The 20,154-nt window shown below is 38.0% G+C and overlaps 1 protein-coding gene across 1 annotated transcript in view; it reads right to left on the bottom strand.

Moving 5' to 3' along the window:
- Positions 1–1,168: 1,168 nt before the first annotated feature.
- Positions 1,169–20,154, bottom strand: part of LOC149813514 (regulator of nonsense transcripts 1 homolog) — a 42,295-nt gene continuing 23,309 nt past the window's right edge. Inside the window, exons 22-29 of the mRNA XM_089991435.1 lie at positions 16,553–16,627; positions 16,299–16,416; positions 14,978–15,345; positions 14,830–14,895; positions 14,677–14,748; positions 4,843–4,974; positions 3,137–3,256; positions 1,169–1,934 (exon numbers count right to left, since the gene is read on the bottom strand). Of these exons, the coding sequence (XP_089847561.1) occupies positions 1,812–1,934; positions 3,137–3,256; positions 4,843–4,974; positions 14,677–14,748; positions 14,830–14,895; positions 14,978–15,345; positions 16,299–16,416; positions 16,553–16,627 (1,074 nt within the window). The 3' untranslated portion in view covers positions 1,169–1,811. The remainder of the gene's footprint in view (positions 1,935–3,136; positions 3,257–4,842; positions 4,975–14,676; positions 14,749–14,829; positions 14,896–14,977; positions 15,346–16,298; positions 16,417–16,552; positions 16,628–20,154) is intronic.

Here is a 20,154-nt window from a genome sequence, read left to right as displayed (position 1 = left end):
GCCACTTTCGAAGACGCTTAAATAGACCATCCAAAAAGCATTTGCGTCCATTTTTTTGGACCCATTTCTCATCTCACCAGCAAGCCTACCACTCTGGACTACGCAAGGCCAAAAGCGAGGATCTTCCAAACTATTGCATAGAAACCATTTTGGGAATGGCTAATGCCAAAGTCACTGAATGGGTAAATCGCCAATCCCTAACCTAAAACTGACTATGTAATGTACTTTATGGGATACATTATGATTCCCTATAAGGCATTTTCTGAACTTTTCCTGTTAAGATCTTTTGACTAATTCAGATAAAGAGAGGGATTAAATTTAAGAGTCTTTCCTTTATGTTGATGGGTACATGCAAGTTTCCCTGCATGTAGCTCATCCATGCTTTCCGAGGCGCTAGCAAAGTGAGGCTTGCTCTTTCTGCTCCACTCGCCAGAGGGCAAAGCTGGTAGGCCAACTTGGAAGCAAGCTACTAAAAGCTTCAAGGACAAAACAGCTTCAGCTGATGAACCATTGATTAGTACTAGTTTTATAGAATTGATTTATGATTTACCGTCCTCTAGTCTGAGAAATAATTCTCGCATAAATCAGCAGGATGGAATCGACCCTCTGTGTAAATTTAAAATGACATGACTCATCCAACACGTCTTCAAGTTGAATCCAGGATATTTTCCACTATAACCTTGCAAATTAGCAAACCAATCAACACATACACGGTTAAGATAAAGTGAATGACTCATTCATAGCTGAGGCCGTAAGCCTGTAACATCACCAAGAGTATGTTGGTAACTTACCAAGGACTACTTAGGTAAGTTTGGAACATATGCACTTGGACTGTTTCCACACAATGCACTTAGAAAGAAACGAAGGAATGGCGTTTGGGCCCATATCGTTCTCAACTGGGGGTAGCCAAATCCAAGAAAGGTAGCTAGCTGAGTGCTACCACCCTACAAGCCTTTAGTTGTATCTGTCATGCAGCCATAACCCGATTTCTCAATCAGCCTAGTTGCATATTTATTGGCATGAATCTCTCTCTCTCTCTCTCTCTCTCTCTCTCTCTCTCTCTCTCTCTCATGCATGCACGCATGTAGACATGCACCAGGCTTGACAGAGACCCAAACTTGAAAAGGGCCAAAAGCAAGAACAAAACCAAAATCTATGAACATATATAATTATATAACTAATTATATAACAAACCGTAACAAATAAAAAGGGTGCTGATGGCTTGGAGTGCAGGAGCAGCAAGAATACACATTCTAACAAATTTTTTACCCAACACATTTTGGAGTATGAGGTTTTGTTAAAAGCCGAGCAAATGGGACCAGCCTGCCCTGCCACAGCAACTGTACATAACTTTCAACAACCATGGTTGCTCGTGGGACAGTAAGGCCGCCAGCACAACCCATCAGCACTGCATTTATACACTGCCTCTCATGTCTCCGCCTGACATATCCGAGCCTCAAAGCCAACCATCTTCTGCTCGTCCAAGAGACCGAATTGCAAGCTTATGTTTATATATGGAACATGCTCACTCCTCCCTTAGCACATTGGTAATTCTCAAAACAGAAACTTTCAAGTAGGGTGTGGGGTTATTCTTTCTCAGTTCTGGCTGTGCCGGCCGTGGCTGCGTTTCCATCTGCAAATCTTGAATTGCTGAACCTGTCATCCATCTATATGGCCCACTCCTAGTTGAGGGAAGCAAATCAACTCCAACAGCGGCATCACAGACACATGAATGCAAAAAGCAGACATCAGCAAAACCAAAAGGCTGATCGCAGAGTATAACCCATCTCATGGTTAGGCCCCATGTTGGCTCAGCCATTGTAGTGGAGTCTCTGGTTTGGGCCGGATTGGCCCTGCTGCTGTGCAGCTTGCATGTTTACTGGCTGGCTATTGTACTGCGTGAAAGGCTGGGAGTAGAGAGGATTCATAAGGCCCTGCAAACAGCTCCTGTCATCAGTCGTAAATCAGAGAAGTCTAATATGCTAGAACATAAGGCCCATCGAGTAGACAACTTCTCACAAGTCACATGAAAACCCCAACAATGCGCAGCCACCGATTAAGTAATGAATGGTGGCTTCCACTAATGCACTTTAGGCACGTTTGGTTGCTCTTTACAAATGTGAGAGTCAAAATCTCATGAGAATCTTTTGAGATTTCATGAGAATCAAAATCACTTGAAAGTAAATCTCATGAGAAGCCACTTCTCATGTTTGGTTGGTTTGAGAAAATGAATCTCATTTATATGAGATTCATTTTTGTTGTTTGGTAAGTTGACCCTAAACCCTCTTCCTTTGAATCCCTTCCCTTCTTCACCTTCCCCCTTCCTCTGTTTCACAGTGAGAGAGAGAGACGCCCACCCCCGCCTTCTTCCCCTTCCTCTGTTTCACAGAGAGAGCTCGCCACCCACCCCCACCTTCTTCCCCTTCTCCCTTCCTCTACTCCCCCTTCCTCTGTTTCACAGTGAGAGAGAGAGAGACACCCACCCCCACCTTCTTCCCCTTCCTCTGTTTCAATGAGAGAGAGCTCGCCACCCACCTCCGCCTTCTTCCCCTTCCTCTGTTTCACAGAGAGAGAGCTCGCCACCCACCCCCACCCCACCCCACCCCACCCCACCCCACCCCACCCCACCCACACACACACACACACACACACACGACTTCGTCCTCAATTCCACCTCCCTCACCCTCTTCTCCTCCACCACCCTCACCCGCTCCTCCGTTCCCAACGCCGCCTTCTCCGGCACCTTCCACCCTGGCGGCAAGCTCATCGCCCGTCTTCAACGCCGCCTCCTGCCTTGCCCTCTGCCACCTCTCCGGCCGCCCGCCTTTCCCCTCTGCTCTTCTTCGTATAGGAGAGAGCAGAAGACAAGGGAGGCAAACTTTGGGGAGAATCCCAACGTTCACCAGTGAAATACGGGTTTGATTTTGAATCACATGATTCGAAATCACACCCCTCCCTATGAGATTTGAGATCTCACGGGTTGACGTGATTTTGAATCACATGAACCCAAATCCCATGTTTGGTTGAGCATGAGATTTGGGCCCATGTGAGATTCACTTTCTCATTTGTATGAGAAAGTGACCTCATGTGATCCAACCAAACATGCCGTTAATATGAAATACTTTCATTACAATACCTGAGATTGAAGAGGTCCAGGTCCAGCAACTCCAAACTGAGCTTGGGAGGAATCATCTTGAGATGGATCATTAAAGCCAACTTGAGTAAAAAGACCATGTGTTCCATGAGACATGTAGTCCTGTGCAGATGTAGAAGTAATGCAAAAATAGTTAAGACACACACACACACACACACACACACACACACTTGTTGACTCCAGGATGACCCTAATACAATACCAGTTTACGCCCTTGCCAGGGCTGTAAAGAGAATATATATAAATATATATATATATATATATATAAAAAGAGAGAGAGAGAGAGAGAGTCACTAGAATATGAGAACTGAAATATGAGAACTAGAAATATGGGCATTTCCAACATTTTTTTTTGCAAATCCAACCATGTGGATGTGCTTGGCATGATTTGATAGGAATCAACCACTGGATCATGTTTATGCTCCAAAATTGGATGATTCAAGAGCAAGCTCTCATAAAACCAAGCATGTAGATCACATCCGTACAGTTAGATTCAAGAGAAAAAAAACAAAAAAACATGAAAATCGCAGTTCACACATTAGTTTTCATAATCTAGTGACTATATATATATATATAGAGAGAGAGAGAGAGAGGTAGCTGTGCAACCTTCAGTTGCGCAGCTATCAACGGGATGTGTGTCACCATCCATCACAGGGCGTGATGGATGGTCACAGTCAAAAAAACACAAAAAGGGGGTAAAAACATGTAAATTCACGTTTTTTGGGCACTGGCCATCCATCACGCCCCCTGATGGACGGCCAGTGTCGTTCCATTGTAGCTGCTCACCTATCACTGATCCTTTCAAATCACTTTTGTTTGTGAATCAACTAGCAAAGCCCTATATATAGAGAACTGGAAACCTACAAAATGGGCACCGTGCTAAATGAAACATGATATTGGATTTCCAGTGTTTTTCTCGAAATCCCGACCACCATAGATGTGCTCCACATGATTGATTTAGTAGAAATCGCAGATCATGAATTTTGGATGAAAAAAATGGTATTTGGAGCCTCAAAATTTTATGAAAATTGTAGGCCATCGATTTTTGAATCCTTATAAAAACCTAACAATGCATCTGAATCAAATGCACCAAGTGATTCCTATAAAAACAAGGATATGGATCACATCTATAAGGCCAGAATTTCGAAAAAACACCAAAATTACAATAGCATGTTTCATTCAGCAGTGTCCATTTTGTAGGTTTTCATATATATATATATATATATTGGTTTATCTGAGACTAAACTAGTTGTGTTTAACATTACCTACATTCAACCATATTAAAACAACTCAAATACCCTTAAAAATGGCAGTTTTGAAAATGCATGGTTACCTTTTAGGGCATTATAAGTCTTTTGAACTTGGAGAGAAATGAAAAGTCAAATACCTTTTCCAAAAAAGTAACTTTGTGAATCTATTAAAGTTACCTTTTTGACCTCAAAAAGTAACTATGCATTTTTAAAAATGCCATTATTTTAAGGGTATTTTATCATTTTATCAAGGTTGAATTCATCTAATGTTAAATACAATTAGTTTAATGTTAGATTAACCCTATATATATAATGGTGGTTCTCAACAACGATACCATATGGTGGTCACACTATTGTTGCATAGATCTAGCTGCCACGTTAGATCCAACAGTACAGACAATACTTGGTGAAAACAGAAAAAGTGTAGATTTATCGGACCTGAGTGATGAAGTCATTTCCAGTTCCCAAATGAGAATAACCAGCCTGTGAATTCTGATTCAAGAAGTTCCCAGGAAAACCGCCTTGCGTCCCTTGAGTAACGTAATCAACACCATATCCACTTTGAGAAGCCTGAAACAAAATGCAGCACAGAATTCAAAACTTGAAGTCAAAATGCAGCACAGAACTCAAAACTTGAAGTCAAATTGCAACAGCCAAGCTAGCATTTCAGTTGGAAATGAATTGACAATTAAAACAACTCCTAGGAACCTTATCTGCCACATGTTGCATATCATAATTCAAGAATCAAATAGGCAGAATTTCCATCAAATCTTGTGTTTTCACCATCATAAACAGTACTAACGTTCAACCAATATTTTTGATCTATGAAGAAGACTTCAGGAAGCAGCCCCTCACCCCACCCAACCAAAAAACAAAATAAAAATAAAAAATAAAAGGAAAAACAAATGGGAAAGAAAAGGAAAAAAATTCTCATACCAGGCCCCTTATTTTATTCAAGATCGTCCATAGCCTTATAGTTTACATTCTTAGAATGTATTTACATTTATTTTTTATACTGAACCAGTTAAAAGGCATCAAATTATTAGTGGTGAAAGCTCATCAAAAGAGTATTTGCTTATAAATTAAAATGGAACATCAAGTACAAAACAAGGCATCCACACAACTAATTCATTTATCAAATCTACATTTGAATAAATGTCATTCCAGGGTTGATGTATCAAAAACATGTTATACACTTAAAAGTTAATCATCACAATAGTAGAAAATGGACAAAAGATCTCAGTGTTTTTTTTTTTGAAGATTTTGAAAATCCCTTGAAATGTAATAAATATTTTGATGGCATGATGCTCACTTGGTATCGAGTTGGATTCGGCTTACTTTACTGAAGCCAAAGCCGCTGACAGCTAATTTTTGAAGTCTCAAGACTCTCCACCATTGCCTATCGGAGTGTATCCTGCAATGGTTTACACAGATACGTTCGGGAATTCCATTCATACTCACTTTTCCAAAAGATTGTCATCTTCAGGGAAGGGTATTCTAGATATAGGAATTCTAGATGTAATCAAGCTACCAAAAATAGCAATGAGATCCAGGTTTTGTAAGGGTCAACATTGATCTAGAGATGTCATGCTAGAAGGTGTTTCCAATATAATGTGCAACGACCAGGAAAATAGACTTTGAGAGGAAATATAGGTAGCAATTTACTGCTAGCTCCAATTTCCTTGGCCTTTTGCAGTTGCCCAAGTAAAATCAAGTGTGGCAACCAGCCATATTTCGTTCTTACAGAGGATGAGCTAACACAACTATCATCAACACCTAGGGTTTTTGCAGATTATTTTAAGATTCATTTTTTTCCATAAAAAAACAGAACAGAGTGAAAGGGTGACAAGGACTCATTCCTAAGACAGGAAAAGAGAAAGAAAACAAAAACAAAAAAACAAGGGAAAAGAGAAGATCATGAGTGTGGAGACAAGCTTGTTCTCAATCAATGTGATCTGATCCAACTTTATCTTGTCCGACCATTTGATTTCAGCCCATGTCTTAATTTGTTATTTGAATACATCAAAAAGATCTGGTGTGCATGATGACAAATGCCGTTATATTTTTTAAATATTGAAATTTTTGTCACCATTTTAACCATGTCTTCTTAATGGAAACATATGATGACCTTTTGAAAGCAGAATGATGTTTCTAAATGAAAATATCAAATTTTATCGTAATATTTTTCTTTTCATCATCCAAAACCTGGAGAGATTGAATTTTTTATAATTACATATATAACTTTTTCATTTTTATTTATATTTTTTGCAGATTATTATCATATGTAGATAACATATGTAATAACTTCTTAAAGCATAATATAAGAGCACACCCATCTCATTAACAACAAGCTCCAAGCTCCCATTCAGTCGGAGCATGAATGGAGACGGAATCATGTGAGCTGCAAACAGAAGCATGACATAAATAAAAGAATCCACCTGCAAAAGTTCACGCATGAACACACACACACACAGGGGGGCATGAATGCATGCTTATCAAGCCCAGATTGTTTCCTAAAACCCAACTTATTCAAAGGAACAAAAAATGCAAACCAGAACGAAACTGATTTAAACTCATAGTTTCTTCCCTCCCTTCCTCCAGGCCATAAAAAAACTTCACATGGTTATTGAATAAAAAAGGAAAAGGCCAAGGGCATATTTATAACCAATCTATATTGCAGTTATTTCTGCATATATATATATAGAGAGACAGAGAGAGAGTAATGGGTATGTGCTAAATGAAACGTGTTAAATGAGTTTTTCAGGGTTTTTTTGTTTTATTTTTAAATTCTGACCGTACAGATGTGATCTATGTACTTGATTTTATAGGGATCAGCTCTTGAAGTGTTTGATTACGACACATGGATGGGTTTTTATAACATTCGAAAAATCAACGGTCAAAAATCTTTTTATATTCTTGAGGCTCCAAATATCATTTTTTTCATCGAAAACACATGATCCAGGTGTGGATTCCTCGTAAATCGACCATGCCCAACACATTTATCGGATCGGGACTGCAAAAAAACACCGGAAGAGAAGAAAAACCATTTAGCATGTACCCATCTCTCTCTCTCTCTCTCTTTCTCTCTCTCTCTCTCTCTCTCTCTCTCTCTCTCTCTCTCTCTCTCTCTCTCTCTCTATATATATATATATATATATATATAGAGAGAGAGAGAGAGAGTATAGTGTAGGTGCTTGGGATGCGCACATGATGGGTTTTTCAGGGTTTTTTTTGTGTTTTATTTGTAAATTCTGACCGTATAGATGCGATCTATGTACTTGATTTTATAGGAATCAGCTTCTGAAGTGTTCAATTCCGACACATGGGTGGGTTTTTATAAGGTTCAAAAAATCAACGGTCCAAATCTTTGTAAATTTTTGAGGCTCCAAATATCATTTTTTTCATCAAAAACACATGATCCAGGTGTAGATTCCTCGTAAATCGACCATGCCCAACACATTTATGGGGTCGGAACTGCGAAAAAAACACCGGTAAGAGCAGAAAACCCCATCGTGCACGTATCCCAAGCACCTATGCTCTAGAGCGTAGGTGCTTGGAATACGTGCTTGATGTGTTTTTCAGGGTTTTTTTGTTTTTTTTAAATTCCGACTGTATAGATGTGATCTATGTACTTGATTTTATAGGGATCAGCTCTTGAAGTCTTCGATTCAGACACATGGGTGGGGTTTTATAAGGTTCGAAAAATCAACAGTCCAAAATCTTTGTAAAATTTTTAGGCTCCAAATATCATTTTTTTCATCAAAAACACATGATCCAGGTGTGGATTCCTTGTAAATCGATGATGCCCAACACATTTATGCTAAGTCACAGGGACTCGGCAAAGCAGGTGTCTCACCCGCGTCGACGCGACGCAGGTGCGCGTGCGGCACCGGGTGCAGTCAACACGACCATGGGTGCGGTCAACGCACCCAGGGTCATTTTCGTCCATGTTTCGGACGTTTAAAAAAATGATGAAAAGGAGGATTAGGGCAAAAAAATTGCCCTAATCTCTACTCTCCCACCCAGCTCAGCTCGAGCTCTCTCCTCACGATGCCCCGGCACCACCTCCTAGGCTCCTCCTCTCCTTCGTCGCAGGTACGTACCCTCTGGCTCCCTCTCGCTCTCTTCTTGTGTCGGCAATGGAGGGGTCGAGCCCCCTGCTCCCTCTCGCTCTCTTGTTGGGTCGGCAGGGGAGGGGCTGAGCCCCCCCTACGCCCTCTTGTTGGGTCGGCAGGGGAGAGGCTGAGCCCCCCTACGCCCTCTCGCTCTCTTGTTGGGTCGGCAAGGGAGGGGGCGAGCCCCCACCCCCTCTCGCTCTCTTATTGGGTCGGCAGGGGAGGGGTTGAGCCCCCCCTGCTCCCTCTGTTTTCGATAGGGGAGGGGCCGAGCCCCCCCCCCCTCTCGCTCTTTTGTTGGGTCGGCAGGGGAGGGGCTGAGCTTCCCTGCTCCCTCTTATTTCAGGGGAGGGGCTGAGTCCCTCCCTGTTTTTGGCAGGGGAAATATATATATATATATATATATATAATGTTTGTATAATTGATTTGAAATTTTGAATGTATTTTTTTGTGTTTTCAGGATAATAATGAAGGATAAAGGGAAAGGACTTGCGTCATCGTCATCCTCATCCCAAGATTTGAGTTCTGTTGTTAGTTTTGCTGATAGTTGTAGTGGGACCAATAAGGTGGGGCCACTATAGGTACATGTAGATAAACTTGCAAAAACTGGAGAAGGAGGTGGTGAAAACAAGAGATTTTGATGCAAGCTCTGTGAAAGAGATTTTGTTGGATTTTACACAAGAGTGAAGGCTCATTTGTTGAAGATACCAGGACATAGCATTTCAGGACGTAGAAAATTTGATGAGGCAATGCGAAGACAATACAAGAAGAATATGAGAAGAGAAAGACAATGACCGATTCTTGTGCAGTTAGTGTGTCATTTGCAAGCCACCAAGAAGATGATGAAAAAAAAAAAAGAAAAGTCAATGTAGGAGGTAGAGGAACGATAAAAGCAGCATTCAATACATATGGAAGAGAAGAATTGGATAGAAAAGTTGGGAGGTATTTTTATTCTAGTTCACTCTCATTTAATGCGGCTAGAAATTCTTATTGGAAGGATTTAGTAACATCCTTGGCAAATTGTAATTTGAATGACTATGTGCCTCCAAGCTTAGAAAAAATATGAACCACACTTCTTGCAGAAGAGAGGGCAAATGTGGAGAGGTTGTTGGAGATTAAAAAATATTCATGGGAGCAAAATGGAGTTTCTATTGTGTCTGATGAATGGACAGATATTCAAAGGCGTCCACTGATCAATTTCACTGTTTCTTCGCTTATTGCCACAGTATTCTTGAAAGCAGTTGACGCATTTGGAGAATATAAAAATGCAGAGTATTTAAAGAGGTTGTTTATAGAAGTCATAAAAAAAGTGGGTGATCAGAATGTTGTACAAATAATTATAGACAACGCTCCAGTTTGTAAAAGTGCAACATTGAGTTTGGAGAGTGACTGTAATGAAATGGTGGCCATAAATCCAATTCTAATTTCTGAATATTATAACAAAATGCATTCTTGGGTAATTCCAAAAAGTCCATGTAATAAAGTCCTTCTTCTCTATGGCCTTCCCCAATCAGCTTCCCTGACTGGCGATCCTGTACCCAACAACCATGAGAAGAGAAAGACATATTACATCCATAATCAGATATTTGCGAGACAGATAAGAGATTCAAATTAAGTTTAGGGATATATCTAACTTCTGGGATAAAAAATCTTTTGGATTTTTGAAGATTTTCAAAACATCTTATTCCTTTTACTTCAAGAGATGTGCCATCGGCTGTAAAAAACTTTGACACACTTGAGTTATTTTTAAGACATTCAGATAGACTATTAACATTTGGGGTCATATGAAAAGAAGCACCATAATCTAAAAGCCAAGGAAAGTTACCTGGACCGGAGAAAGATGCAACTGCCGCTCCAGTTGAGGCTTCGGTTGAGGAGGATACCCCTTTGAGAAGAGGTTGAAGGATTTCCATCAGTTGAGCCATAGACACAGGTGCATCTTGATCTTTTGACTCAGATTCAACAGATGCAACTCTTTTTTCTTCTCTTCTTTTTAACTTTGGACATTGAGGCCTATAGTGCCCCGGTTCATGACAATGATGACAAATAACTTTTCTTTTATCAAAGTCGTCGTTTTGCCTTCCAAAATGAGGCGGCTTGTAAGTACGAGTATGATTCCCCGGTCTAGATACAGCTAAAACAGAGTCATCATCAACTTTTGGAGTACTTTTTCTAAGTCTATTTTCCTTCATAGTGAGCTCTTCTAGAGTATCAACAATAGAAGGAATTTTTCCACGATGTAAAAGGGCCGATTTGGTGGATTCAAACTTCGGCCTTAGACCATTCACAAATCGATAGAAATGTTCCATATCGAGTTGCTTTTGGCGAAGCTCGATGTCTTTGGCACAATGCCATTTGGGCTCAAGAAGAGCCAACTCTTCCCAAAGTTCGGAAAACTCATTATAATATTCTCGAATAGTTTTATCTTTTTGAGTCATTGTCCGAACTTTATCTTGTAAATTGCATACATGTGCAATATCTTTAAGGGAATACATGTTTTTGAGGTATTCCCAAGCCTTATCGGCATGCTCAAACTTAGCTAGACTAGAGCATTTTTTAATGTCTATGCTATTGATGAGCCATGACATAATTTTTGCATGCCCTATCCTCAATTCTTTCCATTTCTTTTCATAAGTGGCTAACGCCTTACTCTTCTCTTCTTCTGTTAGAGGAACCTCTTTATCACCCTCTTTCTTGGTAAGAGATAGTTTAGGTTCCAAATCGGAATCATCCACTATACCCCATAAACCTTTTCCCCAAATGTGGTGCTTCATAATCGAAGCCCACATTACATAGTTAGTATCATTTAGCTTCATAGGAATGATGGTGATCTTATCATTGTCATCCATCTTTTACAAGGGTAAGAGAGGAATAAATAGGAGGAGAGAGAGAGAAAAATAAAAAGAAAAGAAAAAGAGTAGACAAAGGAATAAGAGAGGATACAAAACCAAAAATTTTTGTAGCACAAGTTCGTCTTTCTTCAAACAAATCTTCTTGAGCCAAGAACAAGGTGATGAAACACCTTTTGTAAATGTGGCACGGAAATCGAGGCAGAAGCACTTCAAGATCTAAGGATTTCGTAGCTCTGATACCATGTAATGAAATGGTGGTCTTCAACAAATGCACAAATAACTCACAAACAAGTGTCTATTGGAGACACTACAAGCATGACCCTTGAAAGGGTATAAAAGGAAGAACACTTGAAAAATAAATAATACTTTATTCATGAACAAAATGCTTAAGAAGCATGGTTATTTACATTGAAGGGGTTCACCCCTATATATACAAAAAGTGGAAGAGAGAGGAGAGCTCATTTTGAGCTCTCCAAAAGAGACGTTGGATTCCAATGTCTCTTAATATAGCTGTTGGACTACAACATTTATTATTATAGTTGTTGGACTATAGTCCAACAACATTTATTATAGCGGTTAAACTACAGTCCAACAACTATTTGCACAGTCAAGTTCCAGATCAAATATCTAGTTTCTATTAAACTAGATGCTAAAAAGGAAAAAAAGAAAAATAGAAAAAGAAAATAATAAAAAAATATAATAATAATAAATAATATATATATATGTATTACAGTTTACATTTTAACAGTGACTACCCTCATATTTTTTGGACTCCCTGTGTAGCACAAGGCCTAAATCTGGCCCTAAAGAGTATATGCAACTTCAAAGAAGAAGAAAATTCACAAGCATATGCTTTATGTTCATGGATTGAAGATTTAGAAAAAAATGTCAAAAGCATTAGAAATTTTGTTGTTAACCACCATCGTGCTAATGTTATATTTAATAGGCATTCTGACTTGAAATTGTTGAAAGTCGCTGAAACACGTTTTGCGTCCATCATTGTGATGGTGAAGAAGATTAAAAAAGTGAAAAATGCTTTGTTTAGCATGGTGACTGATGAAAATTGGACATTCTATCGTGTTGATGATGATGTCAAGGCTGAAGAAATTAAGAAATTCATTGTTGATGATGAGTTTTGGGACAAAGTAGTATATTTTCTTCAATTTACCCAACCTATTTGGGAAATGTTGATAGAAGTTGATAAGGATGAGCTTATACTTCACAGAGTTTATAAAATGTGGGATAATATGATTGAAAAAATACAAGTTGTTTTCAAGCATAAAGAAAAAAACTCTGCATTGGATGATTCAGAATTTTTTTAACCATATTAATTCAATTTTAGTCAGAATATGGGATAAGAGCAACACTCATTTGCATTGCATGGCATATTCTCTTAATCCAAAATATTGTGCAAAAAAGTGTGGCAAGCAGGTGGTATTGGTCGTGTCCCTCCAAATCTAGACACAGAGCTATCAAGACATAGAAATATGTGTATGATAAGACTTTTTTTTAAGCATATCTTCTAAATCTAGTCGCACAAGAGTTTGGAAATTTTTCATCTTCGAGATTATATGGACCAACATTATTTGCCAGAGAGAAGGATAATATAGATCCTATCACATGGTGGTCAACATTTGGATTAGAAACACCTCTTCTCCAACGTCTTGCATTACGATTGCTATCGCAACCTGCTAGTTCATCTTGTTGTGAAAGAAATTAGAGCACATATTCTCAAATCCACAACGTGAAGAGAAACAAACTCACAAGCAAGCGTGCAAAGGATTTAGTATATGTTCATTCAAATCTTCGACTACTTTCGCGAACTAATGATGAATACAGGTACTAATTTGCTCTCTTAGTTATTTGATTATTTATTTTTTAATTTTTCATTTAAATATACTTTTATTGTATTTAACATTTTCAAATTGGGTTTGTAACGCAGACAAGGAACATCCAAATTTTGGAATGTGCTTTACTTATTTGATCGATATTTAGGTTGATTTATGTAATTGCTTTACTTATTTGATTGATATTTAGGTTGATATATTGTATGCATGATGAATGATATTATGACAATGTTAATTATTAAATTATGATAATGTTAATTGTTAAAACTTCAAAATTATATATATTATATAATATATATATATATATATATATATATATATTTACATTTTTGCCCTGTCGCACCCCCGCACCCTAGGTTTTTGAAAGTGCCGCACCCTCGCACCCACATCCATGTGACTTAGCATTTATGGGGTCGAAACTGCGAAAAAAACATTGAAAGAGATGAAAACCCCATCAAGCACGAATCACAAGCACCTAATGTTCAAGCACCTACGCTCTAGTATATATGAGTAGAGCGTAGGTGCTTGAACATTCGTGCTTGATGGCTTTTTTAGGTTTTTTTATTTTATTTTTAAATTCTGACCGTATAGATGTGCTCTAATGTTCATGCACCTACGCTCTAATATATATAGGGTAAGTATTGCCTACTAATGAAGGTAAGGAACTAATGAATAGAAATCACTCTTTTCTTCAAAAAAATTACATTTTTTTTAGATCAAATGTTACATATGTGTTCTACATGGTTTGTTTAGCAGGAAACTTATTTTGAATCATGTGATTATGACAAGTAATTAGCTTTTAAAGGGGTCCAAAAATCAATGGACCACAATGTGCCAAAATTTCACAACTCAAAAGATCACAATTTGAAATCAGAAAAGCACGATCTAAGGCTTGATCCTCAGCAAACATACCATGTTGAACACATCTATGTGGTTAGACTGAGTTGATACAACTTGGGCCTATGATTTCTAGCTCATTAGTTCCTTACTTTCATTAGTAGCAAATATATATATATATATATATATATATATATATATATATATATATATAAATAGATAGATACACACACACTCATATCTAAGTATCTTTACAACTACTGGCAAATTTGATTTATAAAAATCACTTGAATACATACGATGCCATAAAAGCATTTAATTAAATAGAATCAAGCCTCTCCGGGACCAGAGAATTAGACCCAGCATGACTACAAGAGATCCACCTCACAAAGCAACCAAGAAAGTTGAACCAAATTACCAAAAGAATTTTTCAGCCATGACCAGAAGAGATTGCACCCAAAAAAACAAAGTTCAGCAATGACGATAGTTCAGATGACTAAAGTACAATTCAAACAGTCAATGAAGCAAGTTTAAGAAGAAATATACATAAATATACAGCAACTGCACAAGGCATAGAAAAATAAACAAATAAAAAAAGTAGAAAAACTGAGCATCTTATACCTGAGTTGAGAAATCAGCAACATTATAAGCAACATGAGATCCTTGACTCTTGAAGTCATCCCCAAAGAAATCCTATCAAAGCATGATGCCTGGAAATAAATGGCAAGTTCCTGCTAAACAAATAATTAAATTGAGAATTGCAATGCTAAGTACCTGAGACATTCCCCCAAGAGAAAATCCGTCACGAAAGCTCTGATTCAGTCCTTGAACTGGTGGTACCTATTAACCACACAAAAACAACCTGACTCAGCAGTCCTACAATTGAAGCATGAAGTGGGTTCCAATAGATAATCAGACAAACCTGACTCAATAATCCACTCTGAGATAGTGGTCCACCAACAGAAGGCTGACTGTTTTGGTTATCCAGAGAAGGGAAATTGAATGAAGATCCAATATTTCCAAGAGGTTGCTGTGATCCTTGCTGATGAGAGAGATGGCCACCAATAGGACCACCAGCATTTCCACGTCCAGCACCAAATCCCCTGTTGCCAGCCTGAGGAATCTGAGGCACAGGTCCATGAACTGCACCACGGGTTGGAATAGCATATGGTTGTGTGGGGGGGACGCCTGGAAATGGAGGAAGTGGGATGCGGGTAACAGGAAATCCCCCAGGATGCACACCTGGTTTATGGTTTCCATTTGGTGGACCAAATGGCATATATGAATGGCCTGATCATACAGGAAACTACAAATTAGACCATTTAATGTCAAAATAAAATATAAATAATATAGATGGTTTCCGTAAGAGACCAGTCCCTCAACAATTTGTGATGGTTCAAAGTTTTCATAGTGGTAATCCAGTTGAGTTTCAACATGGCTCATTATGCTAAGAAACAATATCGTGCAAAGCATATCATAGCATGTACCAGAAGGGCCTCATATCTAGATTTACTTTATCATACACTATTGTAGTCATGACATAGAAAATAAGTTAAGATTTCAAAAGGAAAATCTTTAAAGTTTTAAATATGCTATTTGAGTACAAAGATATGTAACTAACAGCACATAACACCTCAAATCAACTATAAAGATGACTAGAATTAGTGATATAACAAGATAGTTGGCTCATCCAACACTGAAAAAGGCAAGAAAATGTGGCAAAATTGGAAAAGACACCATGTAAACCTGTGATATCTCTTGCTAAATGTTTTCACCAAACACAGTGGAGGTGACAATGACATGACAGGTTCTTTTCCACAAAAGGCATTTCCTTCCTCCCTGCCTCCTCATGTATGTATGGACCCACATTTATTCTGGCATGTGAAAGGAAGAATCTAACAATTGGGCTAATGACTCAGAAAAACTAAAACTAATTTGATGCTGGGAAACAAAAATCAATTAGTAGGTACACAAGCACCAACTGCTAAATAATCAAAAGAATTTTTATTATTAAAATATTTCTGCTGAAAGAATTTTAAAACAGAGAACATATAACCCAGTAAAGCATCATCTTTCAAACAAATTTCTAATATAAAAAACTATATTGAGAAATCAAAAGGAAAGGAAAAATAAAGTAAACTCAAATGTCACTTTTCCATGCTAAGATTTATGCAACATATAGGTTCATATTTATCAAAGTGCATGTTAATCGTAAAAGTCAGAAACAACCACAGAAAATTTACCTTTGCTACAAGCCCCCCTTTTATCAGCATTGGAGCCTGGAGATCCAACAGGTGGAAAGTTATCACCAGGGACAGGTGCTGGCATGCTGGCAAAGATAAGTCTGCGATCATTGTAGATCTGTTGCACAACATTGCACAAAAACATTGAGACAGGAATTCTCCAGTATCAATAAAAGCATTCCAGAAAGTCCCCTATTCAGAGTTACTAGGAAACTTCATCATTCAAGAAACAGCAAAGACAACAGGTAGCAAACCTTCTTTGGCTTCTGGAACTGAACCATACTTTGCTTCAAATTATTTAAAGGTCCTTCCACCAAACACTCATGCTCCTGCAAGCAAAAATAACTCATAACGATCATCAATATAAGCAAAGTGCCAATCTATTTAAATTTGATTGCTAAAGCAGCTCAAAGAACCCATATGAAAAGAAGTGTTTAACCTTGTCCTACATGTATTACTTCCCAAATTTTCACTCCAAAAATAAGAGTCACTACATGTGAATACTGAACACATAGTACAAATGTATAACCAATTTTTAACAGATAAGACAGTACGCAAATGAAGAGCAGAACACGCACTACATTACTACAAGGTTAACAGTTTTCACTCGAATGTACAGGCTCAAGATATACTCGCAAACATAATTCTATGGGCAACATCATCGTGTGAAAAACCTAAACACACCTAGATCATGATTTAAGACATAAGGTTGAGAGACCATGGGAAACAAGGTTTAAGGCTTACATCCCAACCTGTCAATTGGACAGATATGGCCTGGCTCCGTCATGAATCAGATCTGATAGGACCAAGGTTTAAGGCTTTAAGCATAATGTAATAAGTAAAATACCTATTCACGTCAGCCCCATAAGGTCCAAGTAGTATATGGTATGGCCCCTGGTATGGTTTAAGAAATTTCATAGTAGACCCAGATGAGATCTGCTATTTTTCAATGGAAAAATGTAAAAAAATTAAAATGTCAGCTGTTCTAGTTTATGCCAGGTCTGACCTTAACATCCCTACTCATATCTCACAATTAAGAGCAGAACTGTTTCGTTCTTGTGGGCATGGTTGTCGGTATCATGTTGTATCGTACAATACCACACGATATGTATCGTTACTTTTTTATATAACGATACGATACACACTCGTGTCTCACTATGAGTAATGTATTGTACCCGTATCAGGTGTATATACACCCGTGTATCGACCCATATCGTACGATAGGGGTCTAGCGCACTAAAAAAGACCCGAAACTTGGTCTTTTTCATTTTGGGTTTAAAAGTCCTCTTAAGGGCCAACTTCTACACATGAGTAGAGGCTATTGGAAGGGAACTCATGCACCCTACGTTTCGTGAGATCGATTTGGGGGTCGATTAGTGAGCAAGAGAGGGCTTTTGCAATTTTCTCAAGAGTGCATTTCCACCTATTTTTTTCACCCAAGGAAGTGGATTAAGGTAAAAAATTCTTATTTTTTGCTTGTTATTGAATATTTTTGGAGGAAGATGGCATCGAAAGATCCGGCATGGCAATGGTGCACTCAAATAACGAGTGGAAACCGATTGAGAATCAAATGCAACTATTACAAAAATAGTTTTTCAGGTGGTATCTCTCGGTTGAAGTATCATTTAGTCAGGACACATCATAATGTCCAAGCATGCATATCAAGCAAATTGCCGAATGTCGTAAAATGGCAATGTCAACAATAACTTGATGATTTGAGAGAAAAAAGACAAGAAAGAGAGATGAATGAGGCAGAAATGAGATATGGAAGGCCCTAGGAGGATGTGTATTACGAAGATGATCTCCCTACTTCTGATACTACAGCTCATAACATAGGATCATAAGTAGAAAGTTCTGCAGCAAAGGAGAAAAGTGTGGTTGGTGCCAGTAGCAGTGTCGCGGTTGTCGCCGCGGCTACAAAAAGAAGAGAAAGAAAATGAGCAGAAGGGAGTTCTCCGAGAGGAGGACCAGGAGGTATAGCTAGAAACTCTATTAGGAGCTTTTTCCCTCCTAGGATTGCACCTGGGATGCAATTCAACATTTGTACTGCTATGACTCCTCAATATTTAGTCGAGCAAGTGGATGTCACGGTTGGGAGATGGTTCTATGATGCTAGTATTTCTTTCAATGCGACAAATTTCATTCGTTTACAGACCATGGCAGATGTTATAACCGGTATCGAGCCGAGATACAAGATGCCTTCATATCATTCTTCAAGAGAAAAGATTTTAGATGCTAATGTGAAAGAAGTGAAGGCATATTATGATGATATGGGACAGTCATTGAGAGAGGCTAGTTGTAGCTTCATAACAGATAGGTGGACATATAGAAAGTCGAGGACCTTAATAAATTTCCTTGTCTATTACCCCAAAGGAACTATGTTTTTTAAATCAATTGATAAGTCTGATACGCCCGAGACATCGGATGTATTGCTTAGAGTTTTTTATCAAGTTGTTATAGAGGTTAAACCTTAAAATAGTGCAATTCATTACTGATAATGCAGCAAATAAAGAATTGACAGAAAAATTTGGGTCATTCTTTTGGACCCCGTGTGCTACCCATTGCATTGACCTCATGGATGAGGTATATCAAACAGTTGAATGCTGCCAAGAAATTACTACATTTATTTATAATCATGCATAGGTTTTGAGCCTAAAAAAAAAGTACACTAGTGGTACTGAGTTGATTCGTAGTGTAGTTACTAGATTTGCTACTATTTTTTTTTCAAGACAAAGTTTAGTAAAGAATAAATCTGCACTAAAAAAACGTTATAATCAGATGAGTGGAATGCATATCCCCATGCACACAAAAAAAAGACAGAGAAATTATAGATATTGTATTCAGAAGTGAATTTCGGGATTCATGTGTCAAGTTATTGAGAATAACTATACCTTTGGTGAAGGTGCTTTGATTGGTTGACAGTGAAGATATACCAGCCATGGGTTATCTCTAAGAGGCCATGGATAAGGCAAAAAAGGTCATTAGAGATAATGTGAAGGGAAAGAAAAATTTTACACACCTATATAGAACATCATTGATCATAGGTGGACTGGGTAACTTCATCAACCTCTTTATGCTGCAGCATACTATTTAAATCTTGCATTTAGATACTCCCTTACTTTTAAAATGGACCGAAAAGTCAACAAGGGACTTTTGGATTGCATCGAAAGGTTGAACCCTGATTATAGCATTCAAGATCAAATTTATAAGGAAATAGAAACTTATGATAATGCATTGTATGATATGAAGAGCATCCAAGTAATTTATTTTGTTTATTTCGATTTTAATTTCAAATTGTTATTTAGTTATGATGTTTTGGATGGTTGTATATATGTTATTGTCTTATAATTGATTTTTCATTTTCTTATTTTTTTGCAGACTTCTAGTGAGTCAGGTTTAGAAGTGGTGTTCTAAATCTGAGAGCTTTTGTCATTCGCATTCTAAGCCAAACATGTAGTGCAAGTGAATGTGAGAGAAATTGGATTGTCTTCAAGCAAATCCATATCAAAAGAAAAAACAGATTGGAGCACAAAAGGCTCAATGAGCTCATCTACGTTCACTACAACTTACGACTGAGGTAGAGGTATATAAAATTATAAAGATTATTTGTAATTTTCTTTCAAAACTCAACTAAATTTAATTTTTTTCATGTCATCTTTTTAGGCAAATCGAAAAGTTATTATTAAAGAGGCACAAAGAGCAATTTGATCCCATCAGTTTGAAACATTTTGATGAATTGGATGCATGAGTTAAAGAAGAAGCACAGGCTCTTTTGAATGAAGAGTACATTGAATGGATTAACATGGAAGGAGCACAAGAGATACATGATGAAGATCCCACGTATCTTGGGGACGAT

This window comes from Nuphar pumila, chromosome 16 (genome assembly GCF_984573655.1).
Source record: "Nuphar pumila chromosome 16, dmNupPumi1.hap1.1, whole genome shotgun sequence".
NCBI lineage: Eukaryota > Viridiplantae > Streptophyta > Magnoliopsida > Nymphaeales > Nymphaeaceae > Nuphar > Nuphar pumila.
This window is presented reverse-complemented; position numbering and strand designations above follow the sequence as displayed.